This window comes from Periophthalmus magnuspinnatus, chromosome 1 (assembly GCF_009829125.3).
Source record: "Periophthalmus magnuspinnatus isolate fPerMag1 chromosome 1, fPerMag1.2.pri, whole genome shotgun sequence".
NCBI lineage: Eukaryota > Metazoa > Chordata > Actinopteri > Gobiiformes > Gobiidae > Periophthalmus > Periophthalmus magnuspinnatus.
This window is the reverse complement of record NC_047126.1, coordinates 24936045-24956530: the sequence shown is the minus strand read 5'-3', so window position 1 is coordinate 24956530 and position 20486 is coordinate 24936045. Positions and strand designations below refer to the sequence as shown.

The 20486-nt window shown below is 43.0% G+C and overlaps 2 protein-coding genes across 2 annotated transcripts; both read left to right on the top strand.

Moving 5' to 3' along the window:
- The first annotated feature begins 8644 nt into the window (after positions 1 to 8644).
- LOC117369914 (perforin-1-like) lies at positions 8645 to 14859 on the top strand. Its single transcript, XM_033965261.2, has 10 exons — positions 8645 to 8899; positions 9976 to 10055; positions 10309 to 10354; positions 10425 to 10561; positions 10652 to 10790; positions 11201 to 11281; positions 12234 to 12575; positions 13393 to 13529; positions 13594 to 13687; positions 14414 to 14859. The coding sequence occupies exons 1-10, from the start codon at positions 8645 to 8647 to the stop codon at positions 14627 to 14629; spliced, it is 1527 nt and encodes a 508-aa protein (XP_033821152.2). The 3' UTR covers positions 14630 to 14859.
- Positions 14860 to 17024: 2165 nt separating this feature from the next.
- On the top strand, positions 17025 to 20309 carry LOC129456371 (uncharacterized). The gene is made up of 3 exons (XM_055222862.1): positions 17025 to 17067; positions 17765 to 18112; positions 19572 to 20309. Exons 1-3 carry the CDS (start codon positions 17025 to 17027, stop codon positions 19844 to 19846), a joined length of 666 nt encoding a protein of 221 aa, XP_055078837.1. The 3' UTR covers positions 19847 to 20309.
- The last annotated feature ends 177 nt before the right edge of the window (positions 20310 to 20486 follow it).

Sequence of the window (20486 nt, the reverse complement as noted above, 5' to 3'; positions counted from 1 at the left end):
ACATTAGTAGCTGACCAGGAAAACAAATGGACACCAACACAAACAAAAACTGCTTGGGCAGGTAGGCAGGCAAAGCTTCTAACCTTAGCCAAAACCGAATCTAACCTATTGATAACAGTAAATAACATGAAAAGGAACTTAACTATTAATGGTCAAGGATGCTGGATGTTTCTGTTGAAAGCTCATGTAACAGGACCAGACCCCATTTATAAGTTAATAATATGTGAAATGAGCAATGTTGATACCCCTGAACCGGTTCTGGTTTCTAGACTGCAAGGCAGTGGAATAAAAATTAAAGCAACAATAACCTTTACTAAAGAACAAGTGTTCAATATGGCAACTGGTGTATCTGATTTTGGAAACAATTGGCTAACAATGATAGAACAGGCATCAAAGTACGTTAATAAAGACTGTGTTGCTTGTATGGGACCCAGACCGCTTTTGAGAATGGTACCAACACCTCCTGAATTAACAGTGCAATGTGTGGAGGATATCTTAACTAAAACAGTACCAGAGGCAGAGTGCGCAAAGTGGGATGCAGTTTACCCACTAACTAAACCTGAAAAACACAAACCAATATTTGAGGCCAAATTGCCAAAAGGAAATTACACCTGTATCCAACGCTCAAATTCGGTAACGAATGTTTTAGGTAATATTGATGGAAATCTATGTGAAAGAAATCTGACTACAGATAAAGCACTACCCAGAATGCGCAGTGACATCTACTGGTACTGTGGAGGGAAAATACTTAGAGCAAATATGCCAAATGAATTTACTGGAGTATGCGCTCTAGTTAATCTGATAATACCTATAGAAGTAATGTCAATAGAACATGAACAATTAGTAGCATTGACTAAGCAAAACCCAATTGAAATTGAAAACCATACCAAAAGACCTAAAAGAGAATACAAGGGACGTTGGGGAGAAAATGACCCGATGTATATTGATGCAATTGGAGTGCCCAGATGGGTTCCTGACGAATATAAATTGGTTAATCAAATTGCCACAGGATTTGAAAACATTCCTTTAATTCCTATAATTCCAATCACTCCCAATAAAAACGTAGACAGAATAAACTACATCCACTACAACGTACAAAAATTGGGAAACTACACACAGGAGGGGTTTGAAGCAGTGCACGAGCAACTTAGCGCAACCTCACTTATGGCTTTCCAAAACCGCATAGCTGTTGACATGCTCCTGGCAGAACGAGGAGGAGTTTGTTCTTTTATTGGGGCCAGCTGTTGCGTGGTCATCCCTAACAATACCGCTGCAGACGGAAGCCTGACTAGAGCTATAGGCAGCCTGCGTGCAATGAATAGACGCTTAAAGGAGCAGTCTGGGTTGAGTACCCCGTTCTGGGATGACTGGCTAAGGGTGTTTGGGCGCTACAGAGCACTGGTCTCATCGGTCCTAGTATCAATCGCTGTGTTTGTAGCAATTTTAACCTTGTGTGGATGCTGTTGTATTCCTTGTCTTCGTTCCCTGATCAATAGGTTAATAACCGCTGCCATCTCATCCGCACCTGAGGACAAAGGGGTGCAGGTGTACCTATTGGAGGGCAGTGATGACAAGAACCCTGAAGGAGCACTTCCAAAGTTATTCCAAGAAACCCTCTAGGTGTAAGAACGAATGAGCCGGTAATTAAAAATCCTAGGGGAAGAAATTACATGGTGATGTGTGTGATGTCACAGTTTATATTATGTTATCTCACTGTTCATTTTAAAGGTACTGTAGGTACTATAATCATTATATTCATTTCAACTATGTAAACTATGTAATCTGCACTAATGTTTGTTCTTGAGTCTTGCAGAAGATATCTTTTGAAAGTTGCAGGATCCCACGGGAAGAAGGTCACTCTGAATGTGTGAAACAGAAACATCTTGGGAATGACCTTTGGAGATGCGAAAACAAAATGTATTTCTCTGTGAATCTCGTCATATGTTTTTATTCTGCTTGCAAAGTATGTAAAGTATGTCCCCCATCCCTTGAGAACGCATTTGTAACTAGGGTCCCTAACTAAATAAAAGGAGGAGAAAGACGGTGGAAACTTCAGAAGGGAGTGTGGTTGTAAACTGAAGGTTTTGCTTCCCCGCTCTTTCTCCTCAATATTGAGACAAAATAATCTCTCTTGTCTTCTCTTCTCTTTTGAACTGTAATATAGGTTAAAAAGGTGAACCTATCACTGTCAAACACATTATCCACATGTACATCAAAAGTACCCATAATGACTAAACCATCAAATTCTGTGCATATGACTGAAAGCATCTCAGTCATATACAAAACGTCCACCACCATCCCTGTCTAAGCCAGGCTAAGCCTGAAGGAGCAATGTGGGGCCGTCCTCACATGGACCCACCACCCGCGGGAGGATCTGTAAGGGGCCGGTGCAGAAAGATCTGGGTGGCAGTCGAAGGTGGGGGCCTCGACGACCATCTCTCCAGACATGGAGACTGGCTCTGGGGACATGGAATGTCACCTCACTGGGGGGGAAGGAGCCAGAGCTTGCTCATTACCCCACAGCTCAGCCGCATTGTGTTGGAGTTCACCCCGGTGAACGAGAGGGTCACATCCCTGCGCCTTCGGGTCGGAGACAGGTCTCTCACTGTTGTGGTGGCCTACGGGCCAAACAGCAGTGCGGAGTACCCGGCCTTCTTGGAGTCCCTGGGAGGGGTACTAGACAGTGCACTGACCGGGGACTCCATTGTTCTCCTGGGGGTCTTCAATGCCCATGTGGGTAACAACTTTGACACTTGGAAGGGCGTGATTGGGAAGAACGCCCTCCCTGATCTGAACCCAAGCGGTGTTCTGTTATTGGACTTCTGTGCTTGTCACAGTTTGTTCATAACAAACAAATAATTAACAAATTCAAGGGTCTGTTGGGAACACCTGGCAGAGCCCTCTGTCAGGAAGGTCTTCAACTCCCACCTCCAGGAGAGCTTCACCCTGATCCCAGGAGAGGCTGGGGACATGGACTCCAAGCGGGCCATGCTCTCCACCTCTATTGTTGATGCGGCTGCTCGTAGCTGTGGTCGTAATGTCTGCGGTGCTTGTCACGGAGGCAATCCCCAAACCCGGTGGTGGACACCGGAAGTAAGGGATGCTGTCAGGCTGAAGGAGTCGTGTCGAGCCTTGTTGGCTCGAGGGACTCCTGAGGCAGCTGACGAGTACCGGCGGGCCAAGTGTGCTGCGGCTCATGCTGTCGCAGAGGCAAAAACTCTGGGTTGGAAGGAGTTCGGGGAAGCCATGGAGGAGGACTATTGGACGGCCTCAAAAAGATTCTGGCAAACTGTCCAACATCTCAGGAGGAAGAAACAGTGATTCACCAACACTGTTTACAGTGCAACTGAGGATGTTGTTTCGCGGTGGAAGGAGAGACTGGGGACCCAGAGGTGGACTTGTTCATCACCCTGGCTGAAGTCTCTGAGGTGGTTGGCAAGCTCCTCGGTGGCAAGGCTCTAGGGGGTGGACGAAATCTGTCTCGAGTACCTCAAGTCTCTGGATGTTGTGGGGCTGTCTTGGCTGACATGTCTCTGCAACATCGAGTGGCGGTCGGGGACAGTACTGTTGGACTGGCACCCCGGAATGGTGGTCCCTCTGTATAAGAAGGGAGATCGGAGGGTGTGCTCCCAATTACAGGGGAATCGAAACTCCTCAACCTTCCCGGTAAGGTCTATTCCAGGGTACTGGAGAGGAGAATCCAACCGAAAGTCGAACCTTGGATTCAGGAGGAGCAGTGTGGTTTTTGTCCTGGTTGCTGAACACTGGACCAGCTCTATACTCTCCATCGGGTCCTTGAAGGTTCATAGGAGTTTGCCCAGTCAGTCCACATGTGTTTTTGCGGACCTGGAGAAGGCATTCGTCCATGTGCCTCGTGTTGTCCTTTGGGGGGTGCTCTGCGAGTATAGGGTCCAGGGCCCTTTGCTAAGGGTTGTCCGATCCCTGTATGACCGGAGCAGAAGCTGTGTTCAGACCTGTTCCCGGTGCATGTTGGACTCTGCCAGGGCTGCCCTTTGTCACTGGTTCTGTTCATCATATTTATGGACAGAATTTCTAGGCGCAGTCAGGGGCCAGAGATGGTCTGGTTCGGGAACCACAGGATATAATTTCTGCTGTTTGCAGAGGATGTTGCCTGATGGCTTCATCAAACCAGGACCTGCAGCAGGCATTGGGCCGGTTTGCAGCCGAGTGTGAAGTAGCTGGGATGAGAATCAGCTCCTCCAAATCCGAGGCCATGGTTCTCAATCGGAGAAAGGTGGCTTCCCCTCACCGGGTGGTTGGAGAGCCTTTGCCTCAAGTGGAGGAGTTCAAGTATCTCAAGGTCTTGTTCACGAGTGAGGGAAGGGTGGAGCATGAGATTGACAGGTGGATCGGTGCAGCGTCTGCAGTGATGTGGTCGCTGTATCGCCCGTTGTGGTAAAGAAGGAGCTGAACCGCAAGGTAAAGCTCATGATTTACCGGTCAATCTGCGTTCCTACCCTCACCTATGGTCATGAGCTCTGGGTAATGATCGAAAGGACAAGAGCGTGGATACAAGCGACCGCCCTCCTCCGCAGGGTGGCTGGGTGTATCCTTAGAGATAGGGTGAGGAGCTCAGTCACACAAGAGGAGCTCGGAGTAGAACCGCTGCTCCTACACGTTGAGAGGAGCCAGCTGAGGTGGCTCGGGCATCAGCTCAGGATGCCTCCTGGACGCCTCCCTACGGAGGTATTCTGGGCATGTCCCACCGGGAGGAGGCCCCGGGGAAGACCCAGGACCTGCTGGAGGGATGTCGAAGGACTGTGTCTCCCGGCATTATCCACATATACATCAAAATCACCTGTAATAATTAACCTATCAAAGTCTGTGCATATGACTGAAAGCATCTCAGTCATATACAAACTTTCCATCACTGTAAGTCTTTTTGATGATTTTACTAAGTAGAATATGGAGAGGGATTGTTTAGCTTAATTTTTTAAGGAAACGTGCTCAAAAGATGAAAACACCCCAAGTGACAACTTGTGATTCACTTAAATGATCTCAAAAAATGCACACACACCTCTGCCCGTTTTGAGGAAGGTAAAACTGGTTAAGCCAGTCTCTGTACACCGAATGCAGTCTCTCCAGTTTAGAAATTTTACTTTTCCAAAGTACTTCCTCCTTGAATTTTTGAAATCTTTTCCCCTGGTATAAAAACACTGTTACTTACCTGCTCCCCTGCAGTACCTCCGGCTCCTAACCCTCTGTCCACCAACCTGCTCAGCCTGCCATGCCCACCCAGTCCTCTAGTCTCTGTAAGAGGATCCCATGATGGACAGTGTCAAAGGAAGCACTCAAATGTAACAATATCAAGACTGAGACTTTGATTGCAGTGTTCAGGCGGATGTCATTTCTCACCTTGGTAAGCACAGTCTCGGTGCTGTGGTGGGGTCTAAAATCTGATTGGAAAACATCAAAGGAGTTGTTCATTTGGAGAAAGTTAATAAGCTGTTGGTAAGCAACTTTTTCGAGGACTAAAAACGGCAGATTTGAGATGGGTCAGTAATTGCTCACAATTGTGGCATCAAGACTGCTCTTTAGGAGAGGCTTGATAACTGCAGTTTTCAAAACTCTTGGGAATGTTCCAGATTTAAGTGACATGTTAACTATGCACGTGAGTGGTGATAGTAAACTGTTGAACACAGACTGTAGGAATCTAGTGGGTAACACATTGAGGCAGCATGTGGAATCTAAATTCAGACTGTTGACGATATCTTTGACAGTTTTGTCAATTACAGGTGCAAAGTGAATCAGCTCTAAGTGTCTCAGTGGCTGCAGGGATGTTATTTGTGTTGTGGAATTGATGGCATTTTTAGTGCCCTGTCATTAAAGAATATTGCAAACTCATTGCACTTAGATGTAGAAATTAGTTCTAATATCAGCGGAGTTGGAGGGTTTGTTAATCTGTTTACCGCTGCAAACAGGACAAGAGAGTTGTTACTGCAGCTTCCAATAATGTTCGAAAAATTCCTTTCCCTTCTTCTACATAAACTGTGGTTTTACATGTACATTTTTTTCTTTATAACTCTTAGCATGAACCTGGAGTTTTGACTTGCGCCATTCCCGCTCAGCCCTCCAGCAGTCCCTTCTCTGTGCCCTGACCAAGTCATCATTCCTCTAAGGTGCTTTCTGCTCATCTTTAACCATTTTAATCTTCTTTGGGGCAACGGTGTCCAGGAAATTCAAAACACTCAAAGTCACAGAATTCAGCAAATCATTACCATTAAAACATGAGGCATTCTCAAAGTGTATAATTTCCATCATCAGTGCACCAGTGTTATAATGTATGAGTCTCATGGATACATATACATCAAAATCACCTGTAATGACTAAACCATCAAAGTCTGCGCATACGACTGAAAGTATCTCAGTCATATACAAACCTCTCCATCACTGTCAAAGTTTTATTGATGATTTTACTAAGTAGAGTATGGAGGGGGGTTGTTAAGGTAATTTTTTAAGGAAATATGCTCAAAAGATGAAAACATCCCAAATGACTTGTGATTAACTAAATGATCTGGAAAAACTGCACACACACCTCCACCCTTTTTGAGGCAGGCAAAACTGGTTGAGCCAGTTTGTTCACGCTGAATGCGGTCTCTCCAGTTTAAAATTGAATTTCCATTTTTCCGACAAAAACTTGAATTTTTGAAATACTGTCCGCTGGTATAAAAACACTCTCCTGCAGTACCTCCGGCTTCTAACCCTCTACCCTACCTCATCCTGCCACGCTCACCCAGTCCTCTAGTCTCTGTAAGAGGATCCCATGATCCACAGGGTCAAAGGCAGCACTCAGGTCTAACAGGATCAAGACTGAGACTCAGTGTTCAGGCGGGTGTTTTTTATCACCTTGATAAGAGCAGTCTCAGTACTGTGGTGGGGCCTAAAACCTGATTGGAAAACATCAAAGGATTTGTTCATTTGGAGAAATTTAATAAGCCAGTGGTAAATAACGAGGATTAAAAACAGCAGATTTGAGATGGGTTGGTAATTGCTCACAATTGTGGCATCAAGACGTCTCTTCATTAGGAGAGACTTGATAGCCACAGTTTTTAGAGCTCTTGGGAATGTTCCAGATTTAAGTGACATGTTAACTGTGCCTTTAAGTGGTGATAGTAAACTGTTGAACACAGACTTTAGGAATCTAGGGGGTAACACATCGGGGCAGCATGTAGATGAATGAATACATCAAAATCACCCATAATGACTAAACCATCAAAGTCTGTGCATATGACTGAAAGCATCTCAGTCATATACAAACCTCTTCATCAATGTCAAGTTTTACTGATGATTTTACTAAATAGATTAAGGAGGGAGGATTATTTAGCTCAATTTTAAGGAAACTGTCGTAACGGTGGGTGTAGGTGCGGACCAAAGGATGCAGATCTTGGGACAGATTTACAATGTTTTATTTACAAGGTGCGGGATTCAAAGTCAATAGTAATAGTCACAACTGGGGGCAAGGTGCAGGAGGCAGAGCGGGCGGGCGCAGGACGGGACAAGGTAGGACAGACCAGAACCGGAGCGGGAGCGGAGATAGCCAGAACCGGGACAAGACGGGACCAGGAACAGGACCAGGAGAGACCGAGCAGGAATAATCCAACAGGTGAGAGCCAAGGTGGAGGACGGGACAAGAGGCGAAGACAAAGGGTGAACTTTACCGGAGCTGGCGCGCAGAGGCAGGAGCAGGAACGAGCGGGAGAACAGGCATCTGAGGAATGGCAAAAATCCAGTCAGAGGCAAGCAAGCAGGTAACAAAATACAAAGACTTAAACTGGAGCATTCACGTTTACACGCGGACGATCTGGCTCCGAGTGTATTCTGCTGAGCCCTCAAATACTCGGCAGCAGGTGACGGTGATTGAGGTGATGCGCACCAGGTGCGTGCAGGAGTCAGGGACTCCTCCCAGCTCCAGGCAGACAGGTAGGGAAGGGGGAGAGGACACAGGAGGACAGGCAAAACAGGCATCGTGACAGAAACATGCTCAAAAGATGAAAACAATAATAATAATAACAACTTACACTTGTAATGTGCTTTACAGGCTTGTCAAAGCCTCTCAAAGCGCTACACTATTGTCATTATTCATTCATTTCCACACTTGGTGATGGTAAGCTACTATTGTAGCCACAGCTGCCCTGGGGAGACTGACGGAAGCGAGGCTGCCAATCTGCGCCATCAGCCCCTCCGACCACCACCTATCATTCACGCACACACCACTTTCATACTAGGCAATGTGGGTGAAGTGTCTTGCCTAAGGACACAACGACAGAACTTGCGGGACTCGATCCTCCGACCTTCGGGTTGGGGGACCAACACTCTAACCACTGAGCCACTGTCGCCCAAATAAACACCCCAAATGACAACCTTTGATTAACTAAATGATCTCGAAAAACTGTACACACACCTCCACCTTTTTTGAGGGAGGTAAAAGTGGTTGTGCCAGTCTGTTCACACTGAATGCGGTCTGTCCAGTTTCAATCCTGTCCTCTGGTATAAAAACACTCTTACTTCCCTGCTCTCCTGCAGTACCTCTGGCTTCTAACCCTCTGCCCTGCAAAGATTTGTACACATACAAAAAACCTTTCTGTAGACATATGCGTGTTTGTGTGCATGTGCATCCCAGGCCATGGCGTTTGTCCCCCTGTCTCTCTCCCTCCTCACGGGGCTGCTGTCTCTGGCTCACTGCTGTAACCACATCGGCACAGATGAAGTGTGCAAGAGCGCCCCCTTTGTCCCGGGATACAACCTGATGGGTGAGGGCTACGACATCGTCACCCTGAAGAGGAAAGGGGCTTACATGATCGATGTCACCACCTACATGACCCCAAATGGCACCTGTAAACTGATCGAAAACCCTCTCCAGGAAAACCAACTGCAGAAGGTGAGAGAAGCAACCAAAACTCATTAAACAAATAGTTTCAGATATGACACCATAACATTCTATAGACCAAATAAAAAAAAATAAAAATAGCTAAAATGGTGAATAACTCACTATAGCAAGGTTGAAGGACTAGTTACTAATGTACAGTAAATTATGGTTTTTAAAAGTATCAAAAATCAGGTACTAATCAATACTAAAACTAGATAGTGATAATACTGACAAGTAATGATACTATAAAAGTCTGTCACAGGATGGAAATGTTTCCTGAACAGCATTAGAATGATCTTGAGCTGGATCAGAATAAGTATAAGACCACATGGACTAGAATATACCCATGGGCCAGTATGGAACTTGCCTGGACGACTGAGGGCACTTTACACAGATATAAGGTCACATGGTAATATAAAAGAACGCACTATGATTTAATGTTGAAGATCACATTCTGTTGTCTAAAGAAAGACTATCGGAATCTGTATTGAGTCAACGCCTTAGTATCGAAACAGAGTTTGAAATTTTAGTATTGTGACAACAGTACAATGTACTACAGGTCTATAAGAAAAGTCCCCTTTACTGTTTTAAAGCAGGCGACCAGGCATTAGAGCTGAAGAACACTAAAGAAAACTGATGACATGCTCCACGCATAAATACACTGACAATGAAATGATCAGGATATTGTGCAAATACAAATATGTATGCAGAAAAAAAAAACTATTAAACACCATCATAAAGTGAAAAGGCAGATTACACTGTGCAGTCACTCCCAAAACTCCAGCTAACCCACTACTCCATGCTTTCTCCTTTCTGGTGTAGTCCATATATACTTGTAATCACATAACTAAACATTTCAGTTGACTATGACCATTGGCCGTCTAAAAGGACGACAGCGCTATCATACAATCACACGCTTCTATAAACAACTGACCAAATGCAGAGGACCCCACATCCACAAGGGGGCCCCATCCATCTTCTTCTGCTTTATCCTCGGTCAGGTCGCTGGGTCAGCAGTCTAAGCAGGGACACCCAGACTTCCCTCACCAAGGTCACTTAGATGTTAAAAATGTTCTCCTCATTTACAGCTGCCACTCGCTGCAGTAGATTTCCGAGCTATTACTCAGTGCCAATCCGCTATGAAGCAGACTATGGAGTCTTCAGTCAGGTAAGACAAGTGTAATTCTAATGTAAATTTACCCAAGCACTAACTCTAACCCTGAGAGAGGTAAGCCACCAGTAACTCTAATCTCAAGAGAGGTAACCCACTAGTAAGCCGAACCATGAGAGAGGTAACCCATCAGTAACCCTAACCCAGAGGCGTAACCCCTAGTAACCTGAAACCCGGTGGGAGTACCCGGAGGCTAAGCCAAGGGGCAACTCTGTAACTGTGTTTGTATAACTTTTCGATCTGTGTGCAGTAAAGTGGTCAGTGCCATGACTCACCAAGACAGCAGTGACTGGAAGGTAAGATGTGAGACTCAGCATCGTATAGAGTGAAAATGGTCTTTGACATGACCGCTCTCCTCTGTGACAGGTGGGGCTGAAGCAGGAAGACTATGGAGACTTGGAGGTGGGAGGGACACGCTCTGATGCATACAACTTTGTATCAACAAGAGCTAAAGAAGATAAGTTTACTTTTAGTATCCACTGCTCCTCTTGTACGCACTACAGGTAGGATACCCCCTCTAGGCCCCACCTACATCTAAGTCAAAGTAATGTGCCCAAAAAGCATGAAAACCCTCCTTGTATGTGTGTGTGCAGATACCGGGTGTCCAGTACTCCTCCTCTGAGCTCTGAGTTTCGAAAGGACGTGTCCCTGCTGCCCTCCTCATACAACTCCTACACCAAGGCCCAGTACAGACGCCTTATCAGCACCTATGGCACACACTACATCCAACAGGTCACTACATTTTTCCTGCCCAGAGGCGCGATTGTGAACTGCTCTCTACTGAAACATTTAAGCACAATGTGGCACTTGTTCTCTCATATTTCTTGTTAATAGTTGTAGGATTTGTTAGGGGCATACAAGAGGGAGCAGGATGTTTCTAGTTGAAGTGGGCCCGTGCTGTTGTGCTGATGCCTTCAGAAGGTCGGTTCTGAAGGTTAAGCTGCATGGGGTAGGAGCAGGCCAGTGGTCTAAAGGTCCACACTCCCTCTTCCAGATCAGCTACAGTCATTTGGATTAAAAACAGAGAACTGGGAGTTTTTATTCCAATTGCCTACATAGAACTATTACCATAACAATGTTGAAGAGGTGCTTCTCACAGTTTCATTGGTCATGGTCATACTTCATAGTCTTTATTTTTACAGGCATATTTGGGTGGACGATTCCGACGTGTGACGGCTGTGCGAACCTGTTTGTCCTCCCTCAACGGCTTTTCCTCTTCTGAGGTACTTTTACATTCTGTTAAAGTATCAGAGCAATTAGGGGTGGAAACTTATGGGTGTTTCACGTTTCAATTCGATTACAATTCTGAAGCTCACGAGTTGATGTCGATACATCTCTACACTCAAACGTTAACAAAATAAAGCCTTAGACAAATCATGAACCATGAACCAATCATGATTCCCATTCATCACCGTGTGAGTGCAGTGGAGAGCTCAGACGACAGGGCACTTTAACTTTCAAGAAGACATATTATGCTTTGTCTGCTGTAGTTATACTCTACGACACCCATAGATCATTATGTTATAATTTTTTTCATTTTGACCTATAAAATATTGATTAAAAACGACTTAAAAAAAGACACAATTCCACTGACTTTGAAAACTGCAGCTACAGCGCAGTGGCTAAATGGCTACAGAACATATTTTACTAGAAAGTTCTGGGTTCGACTTCTGGACTGCCCAGCATTTTCTGTGCAGAGTTTCTCTCCATGTTTGGGTGAGTTTCCTCCCCTAATATGCAAAACATGCATCATTTGGTAAAACCCTCCATCTCAGTTAGTCCTGACCTAACCGTGCTCACACCATCTTGAGATGTGAGGCACTATAAACACAGCAGTGGAAGAAGCAAATCAAACTTCTGTCATATCCAGATGAGGAAAAAAGCACAGACATCGTTCACGTCAGTGGCTGATGGGTCAATAGCAAACAATTAATTTCCGTTACGAGGGCTTAATGAACCAACATCCTTAAGTACAAGTTCTTTAGATGTCAACCATGCATAATATGTCACATTAACTCTGGAAAAGCAAACTGACAATGCTAATGAAATATAAACACTATCTGTAACATGTTTGACACCACTGCCAGCAGAGAGTGCAGTTCCTTATTGTGCTGTCCTGTTAGGCATGATTAAAGCACATTACCATAACAGTGAACCTCACTTTGGTCCACACAGGCACATAGCTGTCTCTCTCTGGGCATAAACCTGAGCCTGGGCAAGTACGATGCATCTGGGACTGTAAACTACAAGAGCTGCCAGAACCTGCTCCAGAACAAGGATGTGGCCACCTTGTCCAGCACGGGCCTGCACCTGCACCACACAGAGGTGGTGGGGGGCACGGGCTGGGACGGAGAGTTCTCCCTGCCCGTCGACAACTCACAGAAGTATAAGACGTGGCTACAGTCGCTCAAAGACCACCCCGACATAATGCAGTACTCGCTCCGACTCATGTCCGACCTGGTGCCAGACTTAAAGAAGAGACCACATGTGAACGCCGCCATTGTAGACTACCTGAAGGTAGGAGTTGATAGAAACAAAATAGTCTTAGTTATGTCTTTTATACTTTTTCAGTCCATGTAGTACAAATGTTATCTAATTCCTTGCGGTTTTGGTTTGTTTGAGGACACAAGATTACATGTAACAGATACAGAAAAGATATTGGAAAACATTTCAGTGTTACAAATGTATCTATATATCATATATACATTTGATATGCACAGGATATTTAAATTTACTGATGAAGTTAGATACAACAAAGAGTAAGAGGCATGCATGGAGACCATACTATGGGATACTGCTGCTCAGTATATTAGTATTCTTAACATTGATTATAAGCTTTTTGCACCAACTCTGGCCAGGAGATTGGAAGAGACCATGTCGTTTCTCATAGAGACCAAACAGGCTTTATGAAAGACCTTCAAGCACACTCGATTTGGTCTTTCTTTTTTCACTTTATTTCTTAGTATACCCCCACAAGGCCTAAGTAAATCTGATGTAAATCCATTTAAGATCACACTTGTTGAAAAAAAGGCAATTACAAATTGCAGCCTGAAAAAGGATGTGCCCCCAATTGGTCTTTAGATACAAATTATCAGACAAATCAAAACAATGGAAATCATGACTTTCAACCTCCGCTTACAACAGAGGGAGAGAAATATTGATCTGCTGAATGTACATGTAACCTTGCTCAGTGTTTGCTCTTCTTTTGTATGCCCTGAAACTTTCTTAAACATAAAGTAACAAACATTTTTACAGCACACACCCTGAAAGAGATATATTCATCAACAAAATTAGAAAAAAAAAAAAAAAAATCTATATTGACTTCTGTTTAAAGGAAAACAGCATCAGTAAAAAAGACGAGAAACCGTGTGGAGTGAACTGTTGTCCCAAAAGGGCGTGGAGTGGTCTGCTCACAGTGACTATAGTCCGGGCCTGGGGACTTAAAGGAGACTTCATTGGTAAAACTGAGAGGTAAGACAAACTCAAAGAGCTCATAACAAACACTGTTAGTTCATGCTCCTTTCTCTTGAACTAGTTATGTCAAGATGTGGTATGGACCGCACGACCGCCAGACTCGAGTCATCAAGTCCAATAACCCAAGATGGAATGAACGCTATGATCTGGGCGTGGTGAGTATCTCTACACTTATGTATATGTACTAGGGAGGAAACTCTATCTGTAACATTGGGATATTGTAATATCAAAGGTCTTCATGTATAGAGGCAGCTTAATATATTACAATTAAATAGAAATTTGAGTTGGCATAGTTATCAAATGTAACATCATTAGGTAAAATAATGTTCTTGTAAAAATTGAAATATTTTGTTGTTTATTGACATATTTTGGTAATCCTGTAGTTTAGATCTCCATGTTCTGAAATGCATGGTATTCCTTTGTACTGCTAGTTTTCCCCTCAACCCAGGGGTGTCAAACTGAAATTCACAGAGGGCCAAAATTACAAACTGTGACTAAGTAGTGGGCCAAACAAAATATCTGCATGTTTTTCAGAATGGGTGGATTGAATTTGAGTGAGGCGACAGGTAGCAGATGCTAATGAGTGTCAACAGAAGTGGTGGGGGGCCGGCATCAACACCTTTGCAAAGCATTCTGGGATTCGTACTATTAGAAGTGCATGCGCTATATTGGTGCAGCTACCAGCGGGCCAGCTCTAATACATATTTGATATGATCTTGCAGGCTAAATGTATTTATATCGAGGGCCAATTTGGCCCACGGACCTGAGTCTGACATCTCTGTCTCAACCAGTTCTCCTGGACATATTTATAATGTGCCCTCTTAAGAGAATCCTACTTGTGCGTTGCACAGTCTGTCTTAACAGAAGCTTGTGTTGTGCAGGTGGACACTCACGCGGACTTGAAGATTGAGGTGTGGGATAAGGACCGACGACATGACGACCGCCTGATTTCCTGTCTACACCCTCTCACCCAGGGCACCCGCCCCATCGTCTGCAACAGCAGGAAGGGAGGGGTAGAGGTGCGCTACACGCTAACTTGCGACCAGCATCTGACCGGGTCACGCTGCAATGAGTACAAACCCACTCCACACAAATAAACAGGGATCACACTGCAAACAAACGTTTAATGTTTGGTAGGGATGTAATGATTATTAAAGACGCACTATGCAACTTTCCTTGTAGAGCATCCACCTGCTTGCCTCCATGAAAACTATGTAACTTTTCTAATAGAGGGTCTGCATTTATTCAGTTACAGGTGTTTTTACTGCTCAAATCTCTTGATGCATTCTCACTGTGACCAGGATCACCTCTTCACAGACATGACCTGTAACTTGTCCTGGTCATGTCACTTCCTTTTCTCCACAGACATAAACATCTCCATGGAGAAAGGAAAGTGGTGGACACTCCATCAGAAAAGCTACATAGTGCACCTTTAGAATTTGACCAGCTCAAATCAAACATTCTGAAAGAGTTTATGGTGATCTATTAGATGAAATGAAGAAAAAAAAAAGAATGTAATGTTTTAGAGGTTTGTTTTTTTTTTAGAAGAAGGTTTCAGTTGTTTATCCAACAAAATATCCTCTTTGAGACCTAAATGTCCCTGTGTCTCTCATGCTACTACACTTGATTTTTGTTGCTTTGACTCTTGCTAATGATTTATGTAGTGATGTGTGCCGTCTATAATCAAAATCAAACCGCTGTGTGTGGACCTCTTCATGTGCTCTAAAATGCAGATTGATTATTCATAAAAAATAAAATTACTAATGTAAATGTGTTTTTTGTTTGTTTTTTGTTATCCTTTTGGGCAACTTGACATCATACATCCCCCTTATAATTTGAAACCAGTTATCAAGTCTGCTAATGCTACTGTCGCTGTGCCAATTAACAAAGTCAGTTTAATGTCACTTACTATTCTTTTCGGAGAAGGGCTTGTAAGAAGCATGAAGGTGTTTGGAGGGGGAACAGGCTAAATATACAGACTTATACACAGCATTAAGTACCTGAAGATAGAACGTGGTCAGAAGCTTCAAAATGTCACTTTTATGTATACTAGTGTGTGGATTTAAAAGTCAGACTTGAGGCTATATTTGGAGGACTTAGGAGACACCACGGTCACAAAGATTTTTTCACTTTAAAATGTTCACATGGCAACAGCGTAGACATGGTGCCAACTACATTTAAACTTGAAAAAAAGTGATTGCCATAAGCATTTAAAGTGGGGCTAAAGACCACATTTTAAATAAAGCTGCTAAACTGGGCAGTACCTGTGGACTAAAGGGAGTGCGGGGGGAGGAGGGTTTGGGAGTATGACAAACAAACAATGGCATTGGTCTAACAGGTATACACACTTTAAACTTCACCCCTGCAGCCAGGTGTTTTGTGATTGGAAATTCCAGTGGCCACTGAAGGCAGCACAAACTTAGATTTAGGTAGTGATGGACAAAATGAAGCAAAGCTTCAAAGTGCGACTCCAGCTAAAGTGAGTGTTCCAAATGTTCAGAATCTCAAAATAAATGTGGTTCAGTAACAAGGAAGTCACGTGGCCAAGGCCTCGGTTTGTAAATGCTGAAAAATCAAGAATCGCGGAATATATGTCAGCATAGTACATTTTATTAATGTCCTTGTTAGTGATACACTTGACAAAAGTTCATGTACACACTGATAAAAAAAAACGTAAAATAAACATTCTTTGTAATGCCTTAAAATCCCCAGTAGATGGCAGTATTTTGAGGCTTTTTTGTGCTGTAACTGTCGGTGAGACCTCACTGGTTCATCATGCTTCATTTTTCGTGTCCTAATAACTTCAGGCAACTTTATGTTTCTCTTCAAAAATAATGTTTCTTTCTTACTTGCTCACTCACTTGTGACTTAAAGAGGAGGACTTTTTGGGCTGATGCTTGTGTCTCCAAGTTACTTTTCACCCCCGGTTTCCTATTTTAATCATAAACAAAAATATCAATAGTAGTCTATAACAAAAACTAAAGACACACAATAGCCTAAATAAAGACATTAAGCTCACTTGTGTAGCTCACTGACTTGCTCTGCTCTGATTCTGGGAGATGGACAGGCTACATTTGGAGGCTCTGGCTCTAAGTAGCCATCATGTCTACCTTATGTATTCACTTCCACCATGTGGATTTAACAGTCATTCAAACTGACCTGGGTGGTGTTATTCCTCCTCTCTTCTCTGGAGAGACTTTTAACTGGGCCCCGGAGGCTCTATATCACTGTCCTCTGCTCCTCAAGCCTCCAGCCCTCTTCTGTCAGGGGGTTGGAGCGGACACTGGGGGCAAACACGTGCATCTCATTTGGGCTCTTCACTGCTCCAGAGTCTTCCCCGAGGAAGTGATGTGACAGAGCGAGGAGAGAGTTTGTGAGCTGCCAGGACCGTCCACAGTCTGCAGGTGAACCGAGAGACTGCCGTGTAACCTCTGTGCGGATTTGATAGTGTTTGTCCGTGTTTGTGTCTGAAATGTCTCAGGACTGGACATGATGCAGCTCAAAGACTGTCTACTGCTGCTTCTCCTCCTCACAGGTAAGTTACTGAATAAGACAGAAATATAATTATATAATTGAAGGGTTTAAGAAGTTAAATTGTGCCTTAAACTATAGCCACTACACTGTAAATCCAAATTCTGGCTACATCAAGTGTTTGTTTTATGGGGAATATGACGTTGACCTACTTCTAGGCCTAAGATAAAATAAATAAAAATAACAACTGGCACTACTCTTGTCTCATTTTAGAGAGAAAAACACAATAGGCCTAAAATTGTGCATTAAACTATAGCCATTGCATTATAAATCAAAATAGTAGTCATATCCTGATGGGCTACATCAGAGTTTTCCATGTTTGGGTAAATATGACACCTGGTTTCTGACAAAAATGACTTCAGAAAAAAAGCATTAACTCTAATCTAATTTTAGTGAGGAAAAAGACAAGGGGTCATAAATATACAATCTTTCAATGAATCTTGTAAAATTATTTAAAAATTGTTGTTTATTTTATACCATTTATTCTGTAGGCTTCTTATAATGTTAAAAACAATATTCCGACGTAGCCATATGACTTAAAGTTTATATTTTTAAGATACATTTTCATTTTGAACCTCAAAATATTAATGTGCAAAATTAAATTTAAAACTGCAGATTAATTGTGTTACTGTGGACCTGTAGCTTTTAAACAAGTTCTATTAATACATCTTGATATTTTTGCCATTATAACTCTTTTGCAGATACATCACTGGTCCTACTCTCTGACATATGCAGTGGACACATGGACTTGTCCCAGATGCCTATGGGACATTTGACTTTCAATCCAAAGCAGGGGACAGACCAAACCAAGAGGACACTTGTGGTTTGCACTCGGACTTTGGAGATCCCAGCACGTCATACTGTACTGCTAAAGTTAGTGTGGCTGGAGAGGGGGTCAAACATGTCCCTGTTGTGCGTTTGGGGCACAAAGGAGTGGACACTGGCTGTGGGGGACACTGCCCTGCTTTCTGGATGTGACCAAGACAAAGCCAATCTCACTTGGACCGGAGCAGGGCATTCCTCAAATGCTTTCCAGGTCTTCTACAATGGTGAGGAACTTCTCCTCTCCTCTAGTGGTTTATGAGATGCACATGTTTACAGTCACAAGTCTGAGCCGTCATCAGTGTTTAGTCAAAATGGAAGAGATTTTCTTAGTAGTCGTCTAGCCAGCAAAGTATTGAAAATCAGATACTGATCAATACTAAAACTAGTATACACACTAAATTTGAGCAGCAGACAGAAATGAACCTTTCTGAACAGCTCTGAATGACTTTGAGCTTTATCAAAACAAGTATAAGACCAGCCTAGTATAAGCCCACCATGGAACCTCCTTGAACGACTGAGGGATTACACAGATATAAAACCACATGGTAATATAAAAAACTACTACAATCTAATGCTGAAAATTGCATTCTGTTGTCTAAAGAAAGCGGTATTGGAATCGGTCTTGAGTCTATTCTTTAGTATCGAAATCAAGTTTGTTGTGTTCAACTTTGTGACAACATTATAATGTTTTTGTTTGTTCTTTGTATTGATCTAAAACAGGTTAATAATAAAAATGGATCCATTGACGTCCTGTTCAAAACTGCAGAGCTGATAGTGGTATTTCACTGTAGCAAGCAAAGGACAGCCATTTACTTGTTTTTACTGTTGAAAAATGACTACCTTACATGTATGACAAGCTTGAATTATCTTCTGAATAGTCACAAGTGAGTAGAAATTTATTTATAACATGGTTAAAAGCTTATCAATTTTACATGTCTCTTTAAGAAAAAAATCCCAACAGATAACTACTTGCTTGAGAGGTATTATAATGAAACATTTAATTTTAGCTAAATCATAATTTCTATTTTTACCCCTTCGATTTTATAATACACTAGTGTTAACAACACTCTCACACATGCCTTGTTTTGGAGAGGTTTTAACAATATTACAAGTTGATTCCAACTAATTGGTTACATATTATTGTATAATTGATACGTTGCACACGGCATAGCACAGAGCCGGTCTAAGCTGCTTTAGGCCTGAGGCGCACACTTGTCTGTGCTTGTTGTATAATGAAATAATAGATTGAAAATGTTTTGGACAGGAGGCACAGTGGCTAGTGTTCACACTTCACTGCAAGAAGACTCCTGATTTGTTCCCTTTCGGGACTTTAGAGTTTGTATGATTGTTTCCGTGTCTGGGTTGGCTTATCCCGGGCACTCTGGTCCCTGACCAAGACTAGCTCAAGATCTGGAGATGGGTTTCCTGTTGTAATGTTTTGAGTTGTTTGCATCAAATCCATGTTTTAAACATATGAAGGCTATATTTTTGTAACTAAAAAACTTCTTATTTTTATGTGAGAAATAAATGCCCTTAAAAGGTTGGACAGTCAGTTGGCTACACTTTATCTTTAATGGAAAAACAACATTTTGATTTGTCTGTGTCATGACTGTTTTTGGAAAGTCTGATTTCATGGCAGAGGTGTTAACACTGGCCCTGCCACTGCTCCTCTTTATTTTCCAGTTCAGGAGGATGAGAAAAGCTCCACAGAGACCAACACCAACCCAGACTCACACCCCAACATCTTCACCTCTTCTCCAGACACCACCACTGATCATAGTCCCTTTTCTGAGAGTGCGGATCTTTCAGGGAATTCAATCCGCAACTCTGGGCTGATACAGCCCACCACCACCTCCCCCTCCGTCTCTGGAAGCACTGGCAGGGAAGCTTCTATATTTCCTGGGGAAGAATGGAACAATGGACCATCTGGATACATCTGGAGCGACACGGCACACTGATAGTCCTGGTACGCTGGACTATTTTAACACACAACTTTCAGTTCGAAGTTTGGATTTTATGACATCTCAAAATGCGAATTTACAAACTTTCTCAGAATCAAATGAAGCAACAACTAACAGCGAAACATCTATAAGCACTGGATTCTACACAACTACTGGCCACTAAAAGTTTGAGAACACATTATAAAGAGCTAATCAAAGCTGGCAGCATCCATTTTGAATACTTGGCTAGCACTAGCAGTTCAGTGGAAAAAAATTGGCAACTGGGTAATCATCTTAACATCTAACATCTTGGACTAGCAGAATTTGGAGAAAGTGGCAAAGACGAGGCAAAAACAACAGAAAGAAATGATCTGTTCCCCACAAATTCTTATTCCCCACAACCTCTCACAACAAGCACTGAACTTAAACATATGTCTACTGAGTCAATGTCAACTCTGTCACCAGGAACTCTAGCTAATCAGCACAGCAGTACAAGATTAGACAGCGATCATAAGAGGTACTGCTCTTTGTTATTTTAAAGTCTGTCCAGTGGTTTTGTTTTTTCTTAGGAACTATGCATTTAATAAACATAGATGAAATTATCAGTTATTCCTCATTTGCTCTTACACACACTCATTACAAACATACATACACCTGT